The following is an 18,165-nucleotide window of genomic DNA, read 5'->3' as shown; positions in this document are numbered from 1 at the left end:
GGCCTGTCGCCAAAAAACGAAACTAGCTGGCGGCAGGGGACCGGAGGATCTGTGAGTGACTGTGAGGGCACAGGGCGGCTGCAGAGGGCTGGTAGAAGCCCCAGGTGAGTAAAACTGATTTTTTCTTTCAGGCTTAAGTGTCACTTTAATTCCTACTCAACAACTTTTATCCAGCAGGCGTGCTTAGCGTTTGGAGCAAAGCAGCAAGCTTACGCAGTGCAGTAACCATAGCAACCAATCATATTCCTGTTCACACCTACCTGGCATCTACCCTGGCCTAGAGAGTCTAGACAGCATTTAATTCATAAGGCTTAATTTGCTTTGCTTAAAAAGTAATTCAGTAATGATCTATAATTGTTTCCCATTAACATAAATGAATTAAAAAAATGTTCACTGTTAGCATTAGCAAAGATGCCAAGCTGAAATATACAAGATGCAAACAGACTAAAAATATTTTTGTAAGGCATGAAAGATGTGCATTTCATTAGCAGTGAAATTAGCCAGATAGTAAGGATAATTAGGGAATACTAATCACTAAAGTATAACTCTCCTCCAAGAAAAACGATATAAAGCATCATTGGTGCACTGCCCATTTTAGTATTTAAAGTGTTTTTCCACTTTCATTAAAAATGATACCGGATGTATCTTTGCTACCCCAACATTTAGGTACTGTAATGTTATTAAAATTAGCCTTTTAGCCACCATTTTCCAGACACTGAATTATGCTTCCTTGCAGATTATCTAGATAGAGCAAAACAATTATATGTGTTTCACTCAGTGGCATAGCTAAGGAGCTATAAGCACCAGTGCAAGTTTTCCACTGGGACCCCCAAGCACTCTATTCATAACAATTGACCTGCCAAGGACAACCACAGTGTCAAAGGTGCAAGAAGGGGATGGGGAACAGCGTGTTAATCATTATTACTCTTCAAAGCACCTATAGAAGTGAGTATTACCAGCACAGGACCAATAGAGAGCTAATGCTGTGGTTGAGAGAGGGCCCTGGTATAGCCGCAACCACTGCATTCCCTATTGCTACCCCACTAGCTTTGCTGCAGTCATGGCATCCACTGTTTGTTTGGTGGATGGAAAGGATCCATATCCCCATTTCTATGCTTGTGTGAGCGGAAGAGGGAAAGCTGTGGATCCCATAGAGTTGAAGTTACTCATCCTCCTAGGTCTTTGTCCCTCCTCGGTCAGCCTTTGGAACTGCTCGCGTCCCTGAGTAATTCCAAATAAGAGTGCATCTGTACTGCGCATGCCTGAGTCTGGTCTCGTGCATGCACAGCACAGACATGCTCGTCTTTAGAATACTCGGGGATGTGAGTAGTTTCGAAGGCTGCAGTATTTGAAGTCTCTAGCCTTTCTATGTGGTTTGTTTGTGAACGGCAATTTTACTACCATGATGAGATTAGCTTGTGAACCTGTAGGAACAATCCCACTCTGAGCTGCCACTGTTTACTTCTTTCTTTCTTTTCGTTGCAAAGGTTAATAAACTTTATCTGTGCAGCAGGAGCAGTCTGATTGCAGCAGCAGCAGCTCTAATGAAAACTAATCAGAAGCTGTAAAACTTCTGTATGGCTGTGCCAACACTTATTATAGCAGGATAGTGATTCAAAGTTGAATAGGTCATCGTTTCTCTGTGTGGGAGCTGAATGAACAGAATGAGTGCACATGAGATGTTAGACATGGCTCACACTTCAAAAATTGGATTTTCATCTCTTAAACACCCAATAAGAACAGTTCAGGAAGGTTCCTGAAGGACTTAGGAAGTCAGGTCTACAGAGACAACTACTTATGTCAAAAGTTTAATTTCACTTGTTTGAACCCACAGACCTGTAAATAAAAGGGTTTGATTCTTAAAGAAACTCTGTATAAAAAAGGGCCCCTGGGGGGTACTTACTTCGAGAGGGGGAAGCCTCTGGATTAAATTGAGACTTCCCCCGTCCTCCTCTGTCCCATGGTGGTTTTGTTGGGCCTCTCTGAAGCCACAGCCAACAATTTGTCAGGTGCGTCTGCAATATTTACCTTCCTCGGCGCAGTATCGGCTCTCGGCTCGGATCAGGCAGAAATAGCCGATCCCAGTCGGGCTCAGTAGAGCGGATCCGACTGAGATCGGCTATTTCCCCCTGATGCCGAGCCGAAAGCCGCTACTGCGCCTGCGCTGGAGCCGGCCCGGGAAGGTAAATATTTAAATGGCCGCCGTTCAGAGCAGCCCAGCGAGACCACCATGAGACTGAGGAGGACCGATTGAGGCTTCTCCCTCCCGAGGGGGTTAAAAAGTCATTCTCACTCATACTGAGGAAATCACGTGCGCAATAGCACTTTTTACCTGATCACACTAAAAACATGGGGATCTCAGGAATGAATTAAAATTCTACAGACCACGAAAATGAAAACACATTGCAGTTCAGCCCTAATTATCACTTTGTATATGTTCAGTCCTTATTTTCACTCATTATATGTTCAGTCCTTATTATCACTCAATATATTAGTACATTTTAGCCCTGGTTCATTTTAACAAGTGACCAATCAATTACTACTGTAAATCTTTCACAAATCTATTCATAATTTTGTCTAAAGTTTGCTTAAATTAACCAGCTAATAAATAGTGTGTACCAACTCCTAATTTATATTTATTGCATAAGTAAAATATCTGTAGGTCTCAGAAGGCTGTTGGACACAATCCGATCTTCCTAAAGGACAAGTGATATGATAAGACAGACATGTGTATATACTGAGTGCCGAGCACACAAATAACTAGGCTGTGTTCCTTCGCGTACATAAAAAAAGGGCGTCGGGAAAAAAGGGCGCGTGGTGTAAACTATGAACAGCATTATTGTTTATAAAAATATTGTGTAGAATTTCGTTTACAAATAGTGTTGTAAGAATTTATAAATCATTAAATAATGTGTATGAGATCAGCAATTCTTAAAACGTTAAACTTCCCTGTTTCTAAACTGAAACTTATATTTACGTTTGTTAAAAACCCTCCCTGTACCTATCCCTAACCCCTAGACCCCCTGTTGGTGCCTAAACCTAAGACCCCCCTGGTGGTGCCTAAACCTAAGACCCCCCTGGTGGTGCCTAAAACTAACCACCCCAAAGCCCTCCCTGTACCTATTCCTAACCCCTAGACCCCCTGGGGGTGCCTAAACCTAAGACCCCCCTGGTGGTGCCTAAACCTAAGACCCCCCTGTTGGTGCCTAAACCGAAGACCCCCCTGGTGGTGCCTAAACTTAAGACCCCCCTGTTGGTGCCTAAACCTAAGACCCCCCTGGTGGTGCCTAAACCTAAGACCCCCTATGGATAATAATGTTTTACAAACATTAATAAATAAAAAATTTAAATAAAAAAATGTAAATAATTTTTGGGTGGATAATAATGTTTTAGAAATGTTTTAGAAATAGTGATTCAGTATCTTTATAAACGTTATTCGTCACGGGCGAACCTTAAAAATCTCCGGGCGCCGTTTGTAAAACGTTAATAATCTCCGGCGCCTTTTTTTCCCTGTTCAGGGCCTATTAAACAATATTTATAATAGGAGTGAATAGGGCGCCCTTTTTGTCCACTTGTCTCATGCGCCCAAATCTCCTGCTTCCGTTCCTTTTTTTTCTTTCTCTTCCTGAAAGTTAAACATCAGGTATGCAAGTGACAGTTTATGGCCGGGCCGGATTATAATGTAGCTCTCACTGATAAGGAATTACAGCCATAAAACAATTTCCTGTCTGTAAGGGCCCATTCACACTTAAAAGCGCAAAACGCCGGCGATTACTGCCGGCGTTTTGCGGGAGTGATTTTTCTGCAATTTAACATGCAAAAATCACTGGACACTGCAGTGATTTTTCTGCTATCGCATTTACCGCTTCTATAGCACTGAAACGCAATCGCCAGGAAATCGCCTGAAAATGGTGTAGGCTACACGTTTGTGTTTGGCGATTTGCGTTAATCGCTGGAGATTAACGCAAATTTTCCCACGTGGGCCCCATAGGGTATCATTGCACTAGCGTTTTGCCGAAATCGCCAGCAAAACGCTCTAGTGTGAATGGGCCCTCAATGGCATCTGAAAACAGGAAAGAGATAAAAAGGGTCAATAGTTCATAGATTTGAGCTCTGTCATACTTCATTGCATGTGTCATTGAGCAGAGACAATGAAACAGTAAAAATGTAAAAAGTAGATTTAAATATATAATAAAACTGTGGGATATCTTAAAAAGTCCTTTTTAGGAGGAGGAGGATAGATACAATTGTTTATCTCATCAGCTTATTTTCACCTTAGATGTCCTTTAAGAATCCCCTATATGATAAGTTTTCCATAGAAATGTACAGATCAGCTGAAAATGAATTCCTCTCGGCATTGTTGGGGAAGGAGATTGAGCCACCAGCTTATCAGAAACAGGAATGATCAAAAAAGGTTTTCTAACCTGTCAGCTCTTTTCAGAATTTGAATGTTGGTGCTGAGAACCCAGAGAGTTCACAGGACCCACAGGTTAAGCAAAAATCCAACCCAAGGAGAATGCAGAGGACCCACAAAGAATGCTTAGAACTCACAGAGAATGCGGAAAACCCACAGAGAATGCTTAGAACTCATAGAGAATGCATGGAACCTGTAGAGAATGCTTAAAACCGGCATGGCAGGATTTGGGCCAAGGCCACCTAGGGCCATGGCGGAGGGTCAGAGATGGCCCGAACCTCCAATTTTCGGTTCGCGAACTTCCGCAAAAGTTCGGTTCGCGCAAACTTTTCGCGAACCACAACAGACTTCAATGGGGAGGCGAACTTTGAAAACTAGAAACACTTATGCTGGCCAGAAAAGTGATGGAAAAGATGTTTCAAGGGGTCTAACACCTGGAGGGGGGCATGGCGGAGTGGGATAGACACCAAAAGTCCCGGGGAAAAAAATCTGGATTTGACGCAAAGCAGCGTTTTAAGGGCAGAAATCACATTGCATGCTAAATTGCAGGCCTAAAGTGCTTTAAAACATCTTGCATGTGTATACATCAATCAGGGAGTGTAATTAGAGTACTGCTTCACACTGACACACCAAACTCACTGTGTAACGCACCGCAAACAGCTGTTTGTGTTGTGACGGCCGTGCTGGACTGGTGCGCACCATGGCGAGATTGCTCTTCCTCAGTGACTTCAGGTAATGTCTGACTGTCTTATCAACTTTCGATGGTTCTTTCTCTACCATTGTTAAAGCTTACATTTATTTTTTTAAATACTTGTTCTGCTTGCTGTTCAGTACCTGCAACAAGAATCTGTTATGGAGGGCAAGTCTGCCATTGTGCGTGACCGCGGGTAATGGCCAGGGAATCAGGGTTCGATTCTGGTCCAGAGTGGGAGCCTAAGAAACGGCTACCACCACCACAAATCAAAGGAAGGCAACAGGCACGCTGTGGGCAAAGGAGCAGGAACGGCTACCACACATCCAAGGAAGGCAGCAGGCATGGCATGCACGTCCCAAGGTAGTGACCAAAAATAACAATACAGTAGGACCTGCAGAGAATGTATGGAACCTGCAGAGAATGTATGGAACCTGCAGAGAATGTATGGGAACCGCAGGGAATGCATAGAACCTGCAGAGACTGTATGAAACCCGCAGAGAATGTATGGAAACCGCAGGGAATGCATAGAACCTGCAGAGAATGCATGAAACCCGCAGAGAATGTATGGAACCTGCAGAGAATGTATGAAACCCACAGAGAATGCATGGGACCTGCAGAGAATGCATGGAGCCTGCAGAGAATGCATGGGACCTGCAGAGAATGCATGGAGCCTGCAGAGAATGCATGGGACCTGCAGAGAATGCATGGAACCTGCAGAGAATGTATGAAACCCACAGAGAATGCATGGAACCTGCAGAGAATGCATGGGACCTGCAGAGAATGCATGGAACCTGCAGAGAATGCATGGAGCCTGCAGAGAATGCATGGAACCTGCAGAGAATGTATGGAACCCACAGAGAATGCATGGAGCCTGCAGAGAATGTATGAAACCCACAGAGAATGCATGGAACCCGCAGGGAATGCATGGAACCTGCAGAGAATGTATGAAACCCACGGGGAATGCATGGAACCTGCAGAGAATGTATGAAACCCACAGAGAATGCATGGAACCCGCAGGGAATGCATGGAACCTGCAGAGAGTGTATGAAACCCATGGGGAATGCATGGAACCTGCAGAGAATGTATGAAACCCACAGAGAATGCATGGAGCCTGCAGAGAATGTATGACACCCACAGAGAATGCATGGAACCCGCAGGGAATGCATGGAACCTGCAGAGAATGTATGAAACCCACGGGGAATGCATGGAACCTGCAGAGAATGTATGAAACCCACGGGGAATGCATGGAACCTGCAGAGAATGTATGAAACCCACAGAGAATGCATGGAACCCGCAGGGAATGCATGGAGCCTGCAGAGAATGCATGGAACCTGCAGAGAATGCATGGAGCCTGCAGAGAATGTATGAAACCCACAGAGAATGCATGGAACCCGCAGGGAATGCATGGAACTTGCAGAGAATGTATGAAACCCACAGAGAATGCATGGAACCCGCAGGGAATGCATGGAACCTGCAGAGGATGTATGAAACCCACAGAGAATATATGAAACCTACAGAGAATGCATGGGACCTGCAGAGAATGCATGGAAAGCACAAAGAATACTAAGAACCCACAGAGTACTATGCAGAAACCCACAGAGAATGCACAGAACCTGCACAGAATGCATGGAACCCACAGAGAATGCTCAGGGCCATATGCAATTCCCTTTTTCTCCTGAGTTTTCTCCTAGAAGATCATTTTTCATCTTTGATTTAAAATTGTAAGTGAAAAAGTTCTGTCAAAATTATTTTGAGTATTTGTTTTCTTGTTTGTGGTTTAAAAGGCATTTTATTTACAAGTTGTGAAAATATCACCTAGGAGAAAGTGAATTGAATATGGCCCATGGAATCCGCACAGAATGCTGAAAACCCACAAATAATGCTTGGAACCTGCAGAGAATGCTGAGAGAGCAGGTGCAGTACACTCCCAGGGACGGGAGCGTGATGAAGCGCGACTCGGCCAGGCTTTCACACTGAATTGCAAGTGGCAGGAGCCACCCAGAAAGACAGCGAGGGACGAGAGGCCTCAGGGGGGCTTAAGGAAGCCCCAGGTAAGTATGGAGCCTGAGACGCTTCTTATCTCAGGTTCCCTTTAACTATGTACATGTGATATTTAAAGGTATAACCTGAAACCTGAAAAGTTTATTGGTTTGAAAACCTGCAGAGAATGCTGATAACCCACAAAGGATGCACAGGACCCACAGAGAATGCTGAGAATCCACAAAGAATGCTGAGAACCCACAGAGAATGCTGAGAACCCACAAAGGTTGCTAAAATCCTACATAGATTGGTGAGAACCCACAGATATTGCTGAGAACCCACAGAGAAAGCTGAGAACCTACAAAGAATGCAGAGAACCCACATAAGTTTCTGAATACCCACAGGAAACGCTGAGAACCCACACAGAATGTTGAGAACCCACAGAGAATGCTGAGAGCCCACGGAGGTTGCTAAAAACCTACAGAGAATGGTGAGAACTGACAGAGAAAGCTGAGAACCTACAAAGAATGCAGAGGACCCACATAGGTTTCTGAATACCCACAGGAAATGCTGAGAACCCACACAGAATGTTGAGAACCCACAGAGATAGCTGAAAACCCACAGAGAATGCCGACAACTCACACAGAATGCTGAGAGCCTGCAGAGAAGAGATCATCAACCCCATCTGATAAAAAATGGTTGGACTGAGAGCCCATCTCATGTCTGACATTACCTTTATTAACCTATCAATATTTACAAATGATTGGTTGTTAAAGTTAGTTCAATATGTAAGCTCACCCCTCCTGGCATTGGTGACAACATCAGTCAAGAGGATGTAGAATCATGAAAAACCATCAGGAGGACTTAATACCAAACAGAAACAAACGCATGGAAAAAAGAAACCATAGAGGTTACGTTACCTGTGGATGCAGCATGAACCAATGTTCTCAGACCAAAACCAGCAAAGGCCATACAGAATGACGTCGCGTGATCAGGGCGTATATGTGGAACTATGCGGCATGCCACTTACAAACATTCCAATTCTAGTGATGTCATCATTAGACAAAAGGATAAAAAAAACCTGGGAGGTGACTGAAACAAATAAACAAATAACATATCTGAGGATGTTAAAGGGATAGTCCACTGAAAACTGATCTTTCGATTGCAGGTGGAAGGTGAAGTGGTGAACCAACCACTAGCTGTAGTATCTAGGAGAACCTCGCTCATATTCATCCTCAGCCATATCGGATCAGAGACATATTTCTGACAATGGCCACAACAGGTGGTTGTGCTGAAAAACTTGTCTGCAAAGATGTTTTGCCGGAGAAGTCCCAGACGGACAACACAGCTGGTAAGTGTTAGTCTATTCGTATCTACCCCAGACGTTCAATTCTGAGTGGACTAAACCTTAATGAAACCCAGTGCACAAGAGAAAATAAAAAAAGGTTGTTGGAGACACAGCAACCTAAAATGTTTATATATATATATATATATATATTTTTTTTTTAAGTTAAACTAGAAAACATACATCTGATTGGTTGCTCTTGGGTACACCTCCACGTCCATGTGCACTAGCTTTCATGAACCAACCCAAGCGTCTCCTGAAACATCCGGACACCTCTCCGTCTCTGGCGGGAGAGAATGCCAAAAGCTTGCAAAAGCCAGTGCCTTAGAATTTCTCCTTCTCGAAGGTTGGGATAGAAGCTTGCCTTCAGGTGGCATCCTTCATGGCGACGGTGGACCTTTGAGGGAGTTGCAAGACCCATTGCCAGTTGCTGCGTTTTGAGAAGTCCACTGGTAAAAATAAAATGAAAAACTCATTACGGTATTTTATTTTAAGGAAGTATGCATTTCTTAAAGTTGTCACTGCATGGAAATGTGCTTAAAATGGGACCTTGATCAACAATGCCATAGTAATATAGATCCTACCCTATTTTTAAGATGTGATGACTGTCTGAATGTATAGTACAAGCTGTTACTGTGGGCTTATACTGATGCCTGTTATTCTCATTCCTTCCCCTTTCCTATGTTGTAAATGGATCTTCTACACTCCTTATTGTCCCTATACAGATGTTAACCATTATTTCAGCAAACATGCAGTATTGAGTGTATGAACTTCTAACCAGTTTGGGACAACCGATGGTTAAAAATAACTGGGCACTTGTGGCGGCCTATGCCTGATTCGGCGGAGTTTTCGGCTCCCATGCATGGGATGCAATTGCGTGTCCCCGCCGCCACAGATGGCTGCTGTCTAAAGACACTGGAGTTCTGTACATCTGTCAGGAGTCATTCTTAGTTTTGTACAATGCAAAGTGGCAGCAGAGCACAAAGTTATACATTACCTGCTCCCAGTGGCGACGCAGGTCTTCTTAAAGGGGCTCTCTTGAACGTTTAAAAAACAAAAACTTCCACTTACCTGGGACTTCTATCAGAACCCTGCAGCTGGAATGTCCCACGCCGTTCACCTCCGATCACCCCTTCCCTGCCGCTGGCACCGGTGTAATTATTCGTGTAACTAGACGAATAGAAGTGCGACTGCGCAGGCGTGGCCGCACACAGGAGTGAGCACGTATGCGGCCCACTCTCGCGCAGCCGCACTTCTATTCGGGAGCTTACTGTGCAGGAGCAGTGCAGGGAAACTTCGTACTGCGCCTACGCAGTAAGCTCCCGCTGGTCGCACACAGGAGCAAGCAGCACAGCCGCACTTCTATTCGTCTAATTACACCGGTGCCGGCAAGAGGTGAATGGCTGATCGGAGGAGGACGGCGCGGGACATTGCAGCTGCAAGGGGGCAATAGAAGCCGCAGGTAAGTGGCAGTTTTTGTTTTTTTAAGTTTCAAGAGAACCCATTTAACTTCTCAAGTTTACAAGTGCTGTGCAGCCAGCCAATCATGACATGGCTTCCGTGATCTCTGTCACAACATAGGACTGAAGCTGCATGGTGACTGGCCGGCTGCATGGCACATGCAGACCAGACTGAAGCGGAAGTAAAGAGAGACCTGTATCGCCACCGGAAGCAGGTATCATGCTCCTCTTTGCTGCCATTCTGCAATATGTACAGGACTGCCTCCCCATCCCTGTGATGGGGGTTGAGGGGCGGGGGAATAGATTCCTTTGGGGGAGGGGGGCAATGTAGATGCACGCCCCTGGACGTGCAATTTTTGTCTTCAACATAAGTTGCCTTTAATAATGTGCTTTATACTATACAACTTGGCTTCAGGAGTACTCGAGGGTCTCTAGGAAAGATTGGAAGTCAGGATGCCCTGGTAAAATCTTGCAATGCTACCTGCGAAGGACTTTTTCTTAAAGGGAACCTAAAGCGAGGCTTCCATATTTATTTCCTGTTAAACAATACCAGTTGCCTGGCAGTCCTGCTGATCCTTTTTGTCTACAATAGTGTCTGAATCACACACCTGAAACAATCATGCAGCTAATCCAGTCAGACTTCAGTCAGTGTACCTGATCTGCTGCATGCTTGTTCAGGGTCTATTGCTAAAAATATTAGAGGCAGAGGTCGGATCAGCAGGACAGCCTGGTAACTGGTATAGCTCAAAAGGAAATAAATATGACAGCCTCTGCATCCCTCTAGCTTTAGATTCCTTTTAAATTGCTGCAAGTGTAAATTGAAAATCAGGGACTATCATGGAAATCACCTGGGAGAGCGGTGTTGCAAAAACAGCTGGCATAATTCTAGCATACAATCCCTGCATATCTCATGCAGATGTGGTATTTTGGGGCATGAGAACAAATGAATATACTGCGTACTAAATCCATTCTCAAACACTGCTCAGGCATGTCATGGCTTAGCACTGTAGGCTCATTGTGGAAACAATGCATTAGAATGACATGAGTGGTGTCAGTCAGTCCCGTCTGTAAAGGCCACCTCCATTCCCAAGGCATTTAAAACAGCCGTCAATAAGATTACTCCACAGACAGTCAATCTGCCGGATTAGCTCCAGTGATTAATGGAACATGCTTGCTATTTGCTTTGGTTTTTTAGCTTCTCAAAAAGACAATAAATTGTGCTGGAGTTCTATTGGTTGTGCATGCTGAAGGTACAACATCACTAACGCTATGACTACTGGTGACACAAGTCTGAAGAACATTGGATAAGATAAAGACTATAGTAGAATGCAGAAAATTATTTAGGATAATAAATTATTTAGGATAATACCCACTTTTACAGTCATTTTCCTGGTTTGACCATAAAAACACTTCTCTTAACTATATACAGTTAGGTATTTTTGTACATTAATATGTAACTCCCCCCCCCCCCCCCCCCGATGCTTAACCTAGGCTGTTTAGCTATGCATAAATCTCGTCTCAGAGCACTCTGGGAAACATTTTGCAAAGCTGCACTTTTCAGAATTACAGATTTTTCCGCTCTCGATAAATTTCAGAATGTAAATCAGGGTGAGGAAAAATTTTACAACGCGCAAACACTGGCAAATTAATACTATATATAAAGTACTAAGAAAATAAGAAATTTAAGTCATTATGTTATTTTCATTACAGCTCCTCATTAAAGTGTACCCGAGCCGTCACTCAGGTACAAAATCGGATACTTACCTTAAGAGAGGGAGTCTCCCTTGCTACTCTGTGGTCCCCCGTTGTTGAGCGCGGCCCCCAGAAGATTAGCGACCATGCATTGTCGCTAATCACATCGGGGGCGCACAGCTTCTATTCCTGGATCAAGTGTGCGCAATAGCCAACTGAGACCGCCCACGCAAGCGCAGTGGCACAGAGCCGCAGGCATGCGTGCACTAGATCCAGGAAGAGGAGCTGTGTGGCCCTGATGTGAAGGGGGCCGTGCTCAGCAACGGGGGGCTTGTGACAAATGAGGGAAGCCTCATTAGGATTCTGTGGCTTCCCTCTCTAAAAAGTATGTGTCAGATTTTGCTTTAAAGCTGGCCATACACTATTCAACTATCACTGACTTTGTTTTCCATATTATGATCAATATAACGATTGGTTACCATATTTTAAAACAACTAAAAACCAAAATTGTAATCAATTTTAGCCCTTACTATCCATTGAAAAATCAATTCACTTATGTTTAAAGGGGTTCTGTGAATATTATTAAAAACAAAAACTGACACTTACCTGGGGCTTTTACCGGCTCCCAGCAGCTGTCCTGTCCCGCGCCATCCTCTACGATCCTCCGTTCCCCACTGCCGGCCACGGTCCAATTAGTCATCTCACTAGATGATTACAACTGGGCCTGCGAGGCCGCGCTCATCCTAGCTCCTGCTCGCGTCTCTGGGAGTTTACTGCGCAGGCACAGTACAACGTTTTTTGCATTTTGCGCCTGCGCATTTTGCTCCTGGAAAGGCAATACAAAAATGGATCTCGCTCTACACGGGCTAATTTGCACACAAAAATGGAGGGAGAACCGGATTGGCTACTGCCTTCTCCTTCCCTCAAAGTCATCTTTGTGGACCTCTTATCCCCCCTTCATAGGTAATATAATTGCCCCCGGGTAGCCTGAGGGGGTAGCAGCCAGGAAGGGGGGTAGCAGTCATGTGGCGAGCGGAGGAAGGAAGTAGGCTGGAGGGGAAAAGGGGATGGGGGGACCCAGGTAAGGGGGGGGGGGGTCCGACCTCTACCCTCTACTAGCGCAATTTGCGCTAATGTAATCAGCAGCGAGCGGGGAAACAATTACCTACTTCCTCCGCTCGCCGCATGACTTCCTGCAATGCCGCCCACTGAAGTACAGAGGGCGACATTGTAGGAAGTCACACAGCAAGCGGTGGAACGCAAGGAAGGAAGGTAATTGCTTCTCCGCTCGCTGCTGATTACATTAGTGCAAATAGCTGGAGAGGGAGGGGGACAAGGGACGCAGGTAAGAGAGGGGGGGTCCGACCCCCCTCCCCGCCACTGTGCCCGCTGCCCCCCTTCCTGGATGCTACCCCCTCCAGCTCGGCGGCACCCCCACCCACGGCCAGGGCTGAGGGCATGCTTTTAAAATTGCAAACGCACTGGAAACATATGCTAAAAAAAGGCAGCACGGATCCGTTTGCGTTCTGGTTTTTGAAAAACCGGATCCCGGACCACGGATTGCGTTCTGCAACCGTACCTAGTGTGGACCAAGCCTTATGCTATTGGAGTGCTCTGTTTTCCCCTCCTTTTATTTGCCACCCTCATCTGGTTCATATCAGGATTGCTGGTAAGTTTGTGAATTGCAGTTTGCGCTTCTGCAGTTGCATGCAACATATGCAACAAAAACATATCTATAATAGCCTGGATTTATATAAAAACCTTCTCACTTCCTGTGCATGCCTGTGAAGTCAGGGGACACCTGTATTGTACCATCTACTGAGCATCCAGGCTTTCATTGCCCACTGAGACAACCATCTGCAGTGGAGGAACTCAAGGAAAGCATAAGAGAACGAGAGATACCCAGTCTGGTGGTTAGTAGAACAAGATGAGTGACCTGCAGGGTTAACTACTCTGCGACCGCCTAACGCCGATGGGCGCCCACAGAGTGGCTCCCCCAGGACCGCCTAACGTCGATTGGCAGGGAATGCATGCACGCGCGTTCCCTGCAGTGGCGCAGAGCGGGTATCCGTAAACAGCTTGCCAGCCGCGATCGGAGCTGGCAGGCTGTTAGGGGGGAAAAAAACAGTTATTTTTATTTGTACAGCGCTTTGATCTAGTGCAGCGCTGTACAGGGGACAGCTTTGTCACTTCATTGTCCCCTGGAGTGGCTCACAATCTAATCCCTCTCATAGGCTGATGCCAATAATGGGGAGATTGTAGTGGTGGATCTCAGGGGAGGGAGAAAATAATAAAATAGCCTTTTTAATATAAAAAAACAAATACATTGATTTAAAAAAACTGACATCGCAGTAGCAATAAGATACCACCAACAGAAAGCTCTGTTGGTGGGAATAAAAGGAGGTAAGATTAATTTGGCTGCTAAGTTGTATAGTCGAGCAATAAACTGTTAGGCCTAGTTAGAGATGAGCCGAAATTTTCGAAATTTCGAACTGCTTTTATTACGAATGCGAAATTTAACATTACGACCCAAATTCGTAATTTCGTAATTAATTTTTAAATCGTAATTTACAATTTCGTAATCGAAATTTCACTCCCGTAATGACGAATTTCGTGTCTCCAACCGAAATTTTACTTTTTCAGGTTTGTAAGGGTTTCTATCCCTCTAGATGCCTAAAATGAATAGCACAGCCAGTCCTCCTCCTCCTCCTCCTCCTCCTCCTCCTCCTCCTCCTCCTCCTCCTCCTCCTCCTCCTCCTCCTCCTCCTCCTCCTCCTCCTCCTCCTCCTCCTCCTCCTCCTCCTCCTCCTCCCTCTCTCTCTCTCCAGAGATCTGTAGTATTTCAAAACCATACTCACATTCATGACATGTCCAGGGATCAAACCCAGGCCAACCACATGGAAGACAGCTATGCTCACCACCATACCACCAAACACACACTAAATAGACTGCTAACCTAAATCTTACTTGTAGACAGTCATATGAGACACATGCTGGGTGCAGGGCTTTGTGATTGGACCATGGACCATGCGATAGAGTGAGGTGCAAAAATGAAATCATGCCTAGCAGAGGATGGTTTCACAATGCTAAATGCTAGGCTGGCTGTGGTGCAATTGGTTAGTGCGTCTGGCTGGTAACAGCAAGGTTACAGGTTCGATTCCATCCAGGCATGTCTTTTCCTTTTGCGTTCAACAGTTGTCCAAACAGAGCCAACAGAGCCCCAGATAGCCATGTAGAGTTAGGTCACAGCTAGCCTGGCTGTGGTGCAATTGGTTAGTGTGTCTGGCTGGTAACAGCAAGGTTACAGGTTCGATTCCATCCAGGCATGTCTTTTCCTTTTGCGTTCAACAGTTGTCCAAACAGAGCCAACAGAGCCCCAGATAGCCATGTAGAGTTAGGTCACAGCTAGCCTGGCTGTGGTGCAATTGGTTAGTGTGTCTGGCTGGTAACAGCAAGGTTACAGGTTCGATTCCATCCAGGCATGTCTTTTCCTTTTGCGTTCAACAGTTGTCCAAACAGAGCCAACAGAGCCCCAGATAGCCATGTAGAGTTAGGTCACAGCTAGCCTGGCTGTGGTGCAATTGGTTAGTGTGTCTGGCTGGTAACAGCAAGGTTACAGGTTCGATTCCATCCAGGCATGTCTTTTCCTTTTGAGTTCAACAGTTGTCCAAACACCGAGCACAAAGTTTTGCATGCGTAAAGTTTTACGCACGCAAAATACCCCATGGGGTTCAATGGCGCAGCGCGCGCACGCAAAAGGAAAAGACATGCCTGGATGGAATCAAACCTGTAACCTTGCTGTTACCAGCCAGACACACTAACCAATTGCACCACAGCCAGGCTAGCTGTGACCTAACTCTACATGGCTATCTGGGGCTCTGTTGGCTCTGTTTGGACAACTGTTGAACGCAAAAGGAAAAGACATGCCTGGATGGAATCGAACCTGTAACCTTGCTGTTACCAGCCAGACATACTAACCAATTGCACCACAGCCAGGCTAGCTGTGACCTAACTCTACATGGCTATCTGGGGCTCTGTTGGCTCTGTTTGGACAACTGTTGAACGCAAAAGGAAAAGACATGCCTGGATGGAATTGAACCTGTAACCTTGCTGTTACCAGCCAGACACACTAACCAATTGCACCACAGCCAGCCTAGCATTTAGCACTGTGAAACCATCCTCTGCTAGGCATGATTTCATTTTTGCACCTCACTCTATCGCATGGTCCAATCACAAAGCCCTGCACCCAGCATGTGTCTCATATGACTGTCTACAAGTAAGATTTAGGTTAGCAGTCTATTTAGTGTGTGTTTGGTGGTATGGTGGTGAGCATAGCTGTCTTCCATGTGGTTGGCCTGGGTTTGATCCCTGGACATGTCATGAATGTGAGTATGGTTTTGAAATACTACAGATCTCTGGAGAGAGAGAGAGAGAGAGAGAGAGAGAGAGAGAGAGAGAGGAGGAGGAGGAGGAGGACTGGCTGTGCTATTCATTTTAGGCATCTAGAGGGATAGAAACCTTTGCAAACTTTAAAATACTAAATTTCGTAATCGTAATTACGAAAATTTGCGTAATTTGCGAAAATTACGAAATTTCGATTACTGCTAAAATCGTAATTGTAGTAATTTCGCGAAATTTCGGAAATTCGTAATTAGGTCATTACGCTCATCTCTAGGCCTAGTGCACACCAGAGCGGTTCTGCTGCGGTTTGCGATCCGCTTGCGGGTGCGGATCCGCTAGGGTAATGTATTTCAATGGGCTGGTGCACACCAGAGCGGGAGGCGTTTTGCAGAAACGCATACTCCCGGGCTGCTGCAGATTTTGGATTGCGGATGCGTTTCTGCCTCAATGTTAAGTATAGGAAAAATGCAAACCGCTCTGAAAAACGGCAGTTCAGAGCGGTTTGCCAGGCGTTTTTTGTTACAGTAGCTGTTCAGTAACAGCTTTACTGTAACAATACATGAAATCTACTACACCAAAAACGCTTCACAAAACCGCAAAATGCTAGCTGAAACACTACAGAAAAAGAAGAAAAAGCATTTCAAAATCTGCTAGCATTTTGCGGATCTGCTAGCGGTTTTTGGTGTGCACCAGGCCTTAAAGCTGCAGAGTGCTGAATTGTAAAAAATGGTAAAAGAAGGCTCCCGCGCATGCAGTGTATTGTAACTCTCATATAAATAAGCTTACAATGTGATACAGTGTGTGTATAAATTACACTAACGTATTCCCTTAAAGTGGGCTAAAACTCTGACCTAGCATTCAATTAAAATGTGTTTTCCTACTTTTTTTTAAAGATACAGTTATAATATTTGCTTTTGTGCACAAATAATATTTCTTGTCTACAAATTAGGAATTCCCAAAGTACAGTTTATCAGCTCTGAAAGCTGCCATTGCATTTTATTACATAGCGGCTGTATTTATATATTAAAATCTATCTAGTGATCACCTCTCAGTTCCTTCTGTTGCTTAGCTCAGTACAGCTCAGTTTTGGCAGTTTGCTAATGTTTACTAAATGTATCTGACAAAGGAATGTAAACAAAATAATGTTATCACCTCTTCGGATGCAGCCAGATTCTGCCCACTGAAGCAAGGAGCTTTCCACTGAAAAACAAAGTGCTGTGTTTAACTATTTGAATGCTGTTTTTTTTTTGTGGTAGCAGATTTTATGCAGTAAATAATGTTTTTGAGCAAAGAGGAAATGCTGAGTTTCATACTACATTAAGGTAAAAAATAACAATGAAAAGAGACAGCTTGCTGCTTCCGAAAATGTGGCAACCTGCAGCCCGACCGATGTCCTTATTAAAATGTTGGAAACAGGTTTTAAGTGGGTCCCATTGCTGGTTAGTGGGGATGAAAGCTGGGGAACACTCATGGTCTACAGAAACAGACTAACTGAAGTCTCAAGTGAGAGATATTTCACATACAGTGACAGCACAGCAGTCACCCACCAGTTGTGCTCAATGCAAGAATAACTCTAAGATCTCCAGAGACCCGGAACAAGCTTTTATTTATATCTCTGCTTCAAGACCCTTTCTTTAAACAGCCTTGGCTGTGTGCAGGGATCAGAAATGCTGGGAGCTATTCTATTGTACTTTCCATTATAAGCCAACAGCCTTGGGGTTAGCATACTGAGCAGTTTCACGGACATACTCAAGCATGGAAGCTGCCCATGTGGAAATAATGGAATTGTATAGAAAAGGAAACCATTGAAAAGCAGCACATTGTGCTCTATCCAGCAAAAAGACTGTAAATAGAATGTCTGAATTGTGCACATATGTGAAAAGGACATTATCTTTGACATCCACCACTAAGGCTGGGTTCACACTTGTCTGTTTTTCTATGTGTTTCCTGCATAGGAAAACTGAGAACCAATGTTCACTTCTTAATTCTATCTGGATAACTATAGTCTATCCAGATAGATAGATAGGATAACTATAGTCTATCCACGTATCCGCATCCACTGTTATTGCGATAGGTGCGTATTATGCTATACTAGTATTGTTTATTTTAAAACTGTACGGGATGGAATTGGAGAAACTGTTTTTTTTCTCTTGTATTTCCCTATAAAATGCATAGAAAA

The 18,165-nt window shown here is 44.7% G+C and overlaps 1 protein-coding gene across 2 annotated transcripts in view; it reads right to left on the bottom strand.

Annotated features, from left to right (window-relative positions):
• Window positions 1-3,125: 3,125 nt before the first annotated feature.
• LOC137539058 (synaptotagmin-9-like) overlaps window positions 3,126-18,165 on the bottom strand; it is a 275,820-nt gene continuing 260,780 nt past the window's right edge. Inside the window, exons 7-8 of one of the 2 annotated variants that reach the window (XM_068261531.1) lie at window positions 17,139-17,186; window positions 3,126-8,882 (exon numbers count right to left, since the gene is read on the bottom strand). In XM_068261531.1, the coding sequence (XP_068117632.1) occupies window positions 8,814-8,882; window positions 17,139-17,186 (117 nt within the window). In that variant the 3' untranslated portion in view covers window positions 3,126-8,813. The remainder of the gene's footprint in view (window positions 8,883-17,138; window positions 17,187-18,165) is intronic. The other variant, XM_068261532.1, reaches the window with a different exon arrangement.

Source organism: Hyperolius riggenbachi, chromosome 11 (genome assembly GCF_040937935.1).
Source record: "Hyperolius riggenbachi isolate aHypRig1 chromosome 11, aHypRig1.pri, whole genome shotgun sequence".
NCBI lineage: Eukaryota > Metazoa > Chordata > Amphibia > Anura > Hyperoliidae > Hyperolius > Hyperolius riggenbachi.
This window is presented reverse-complemented; position numbering and strand designations above follow the sequence as displayed.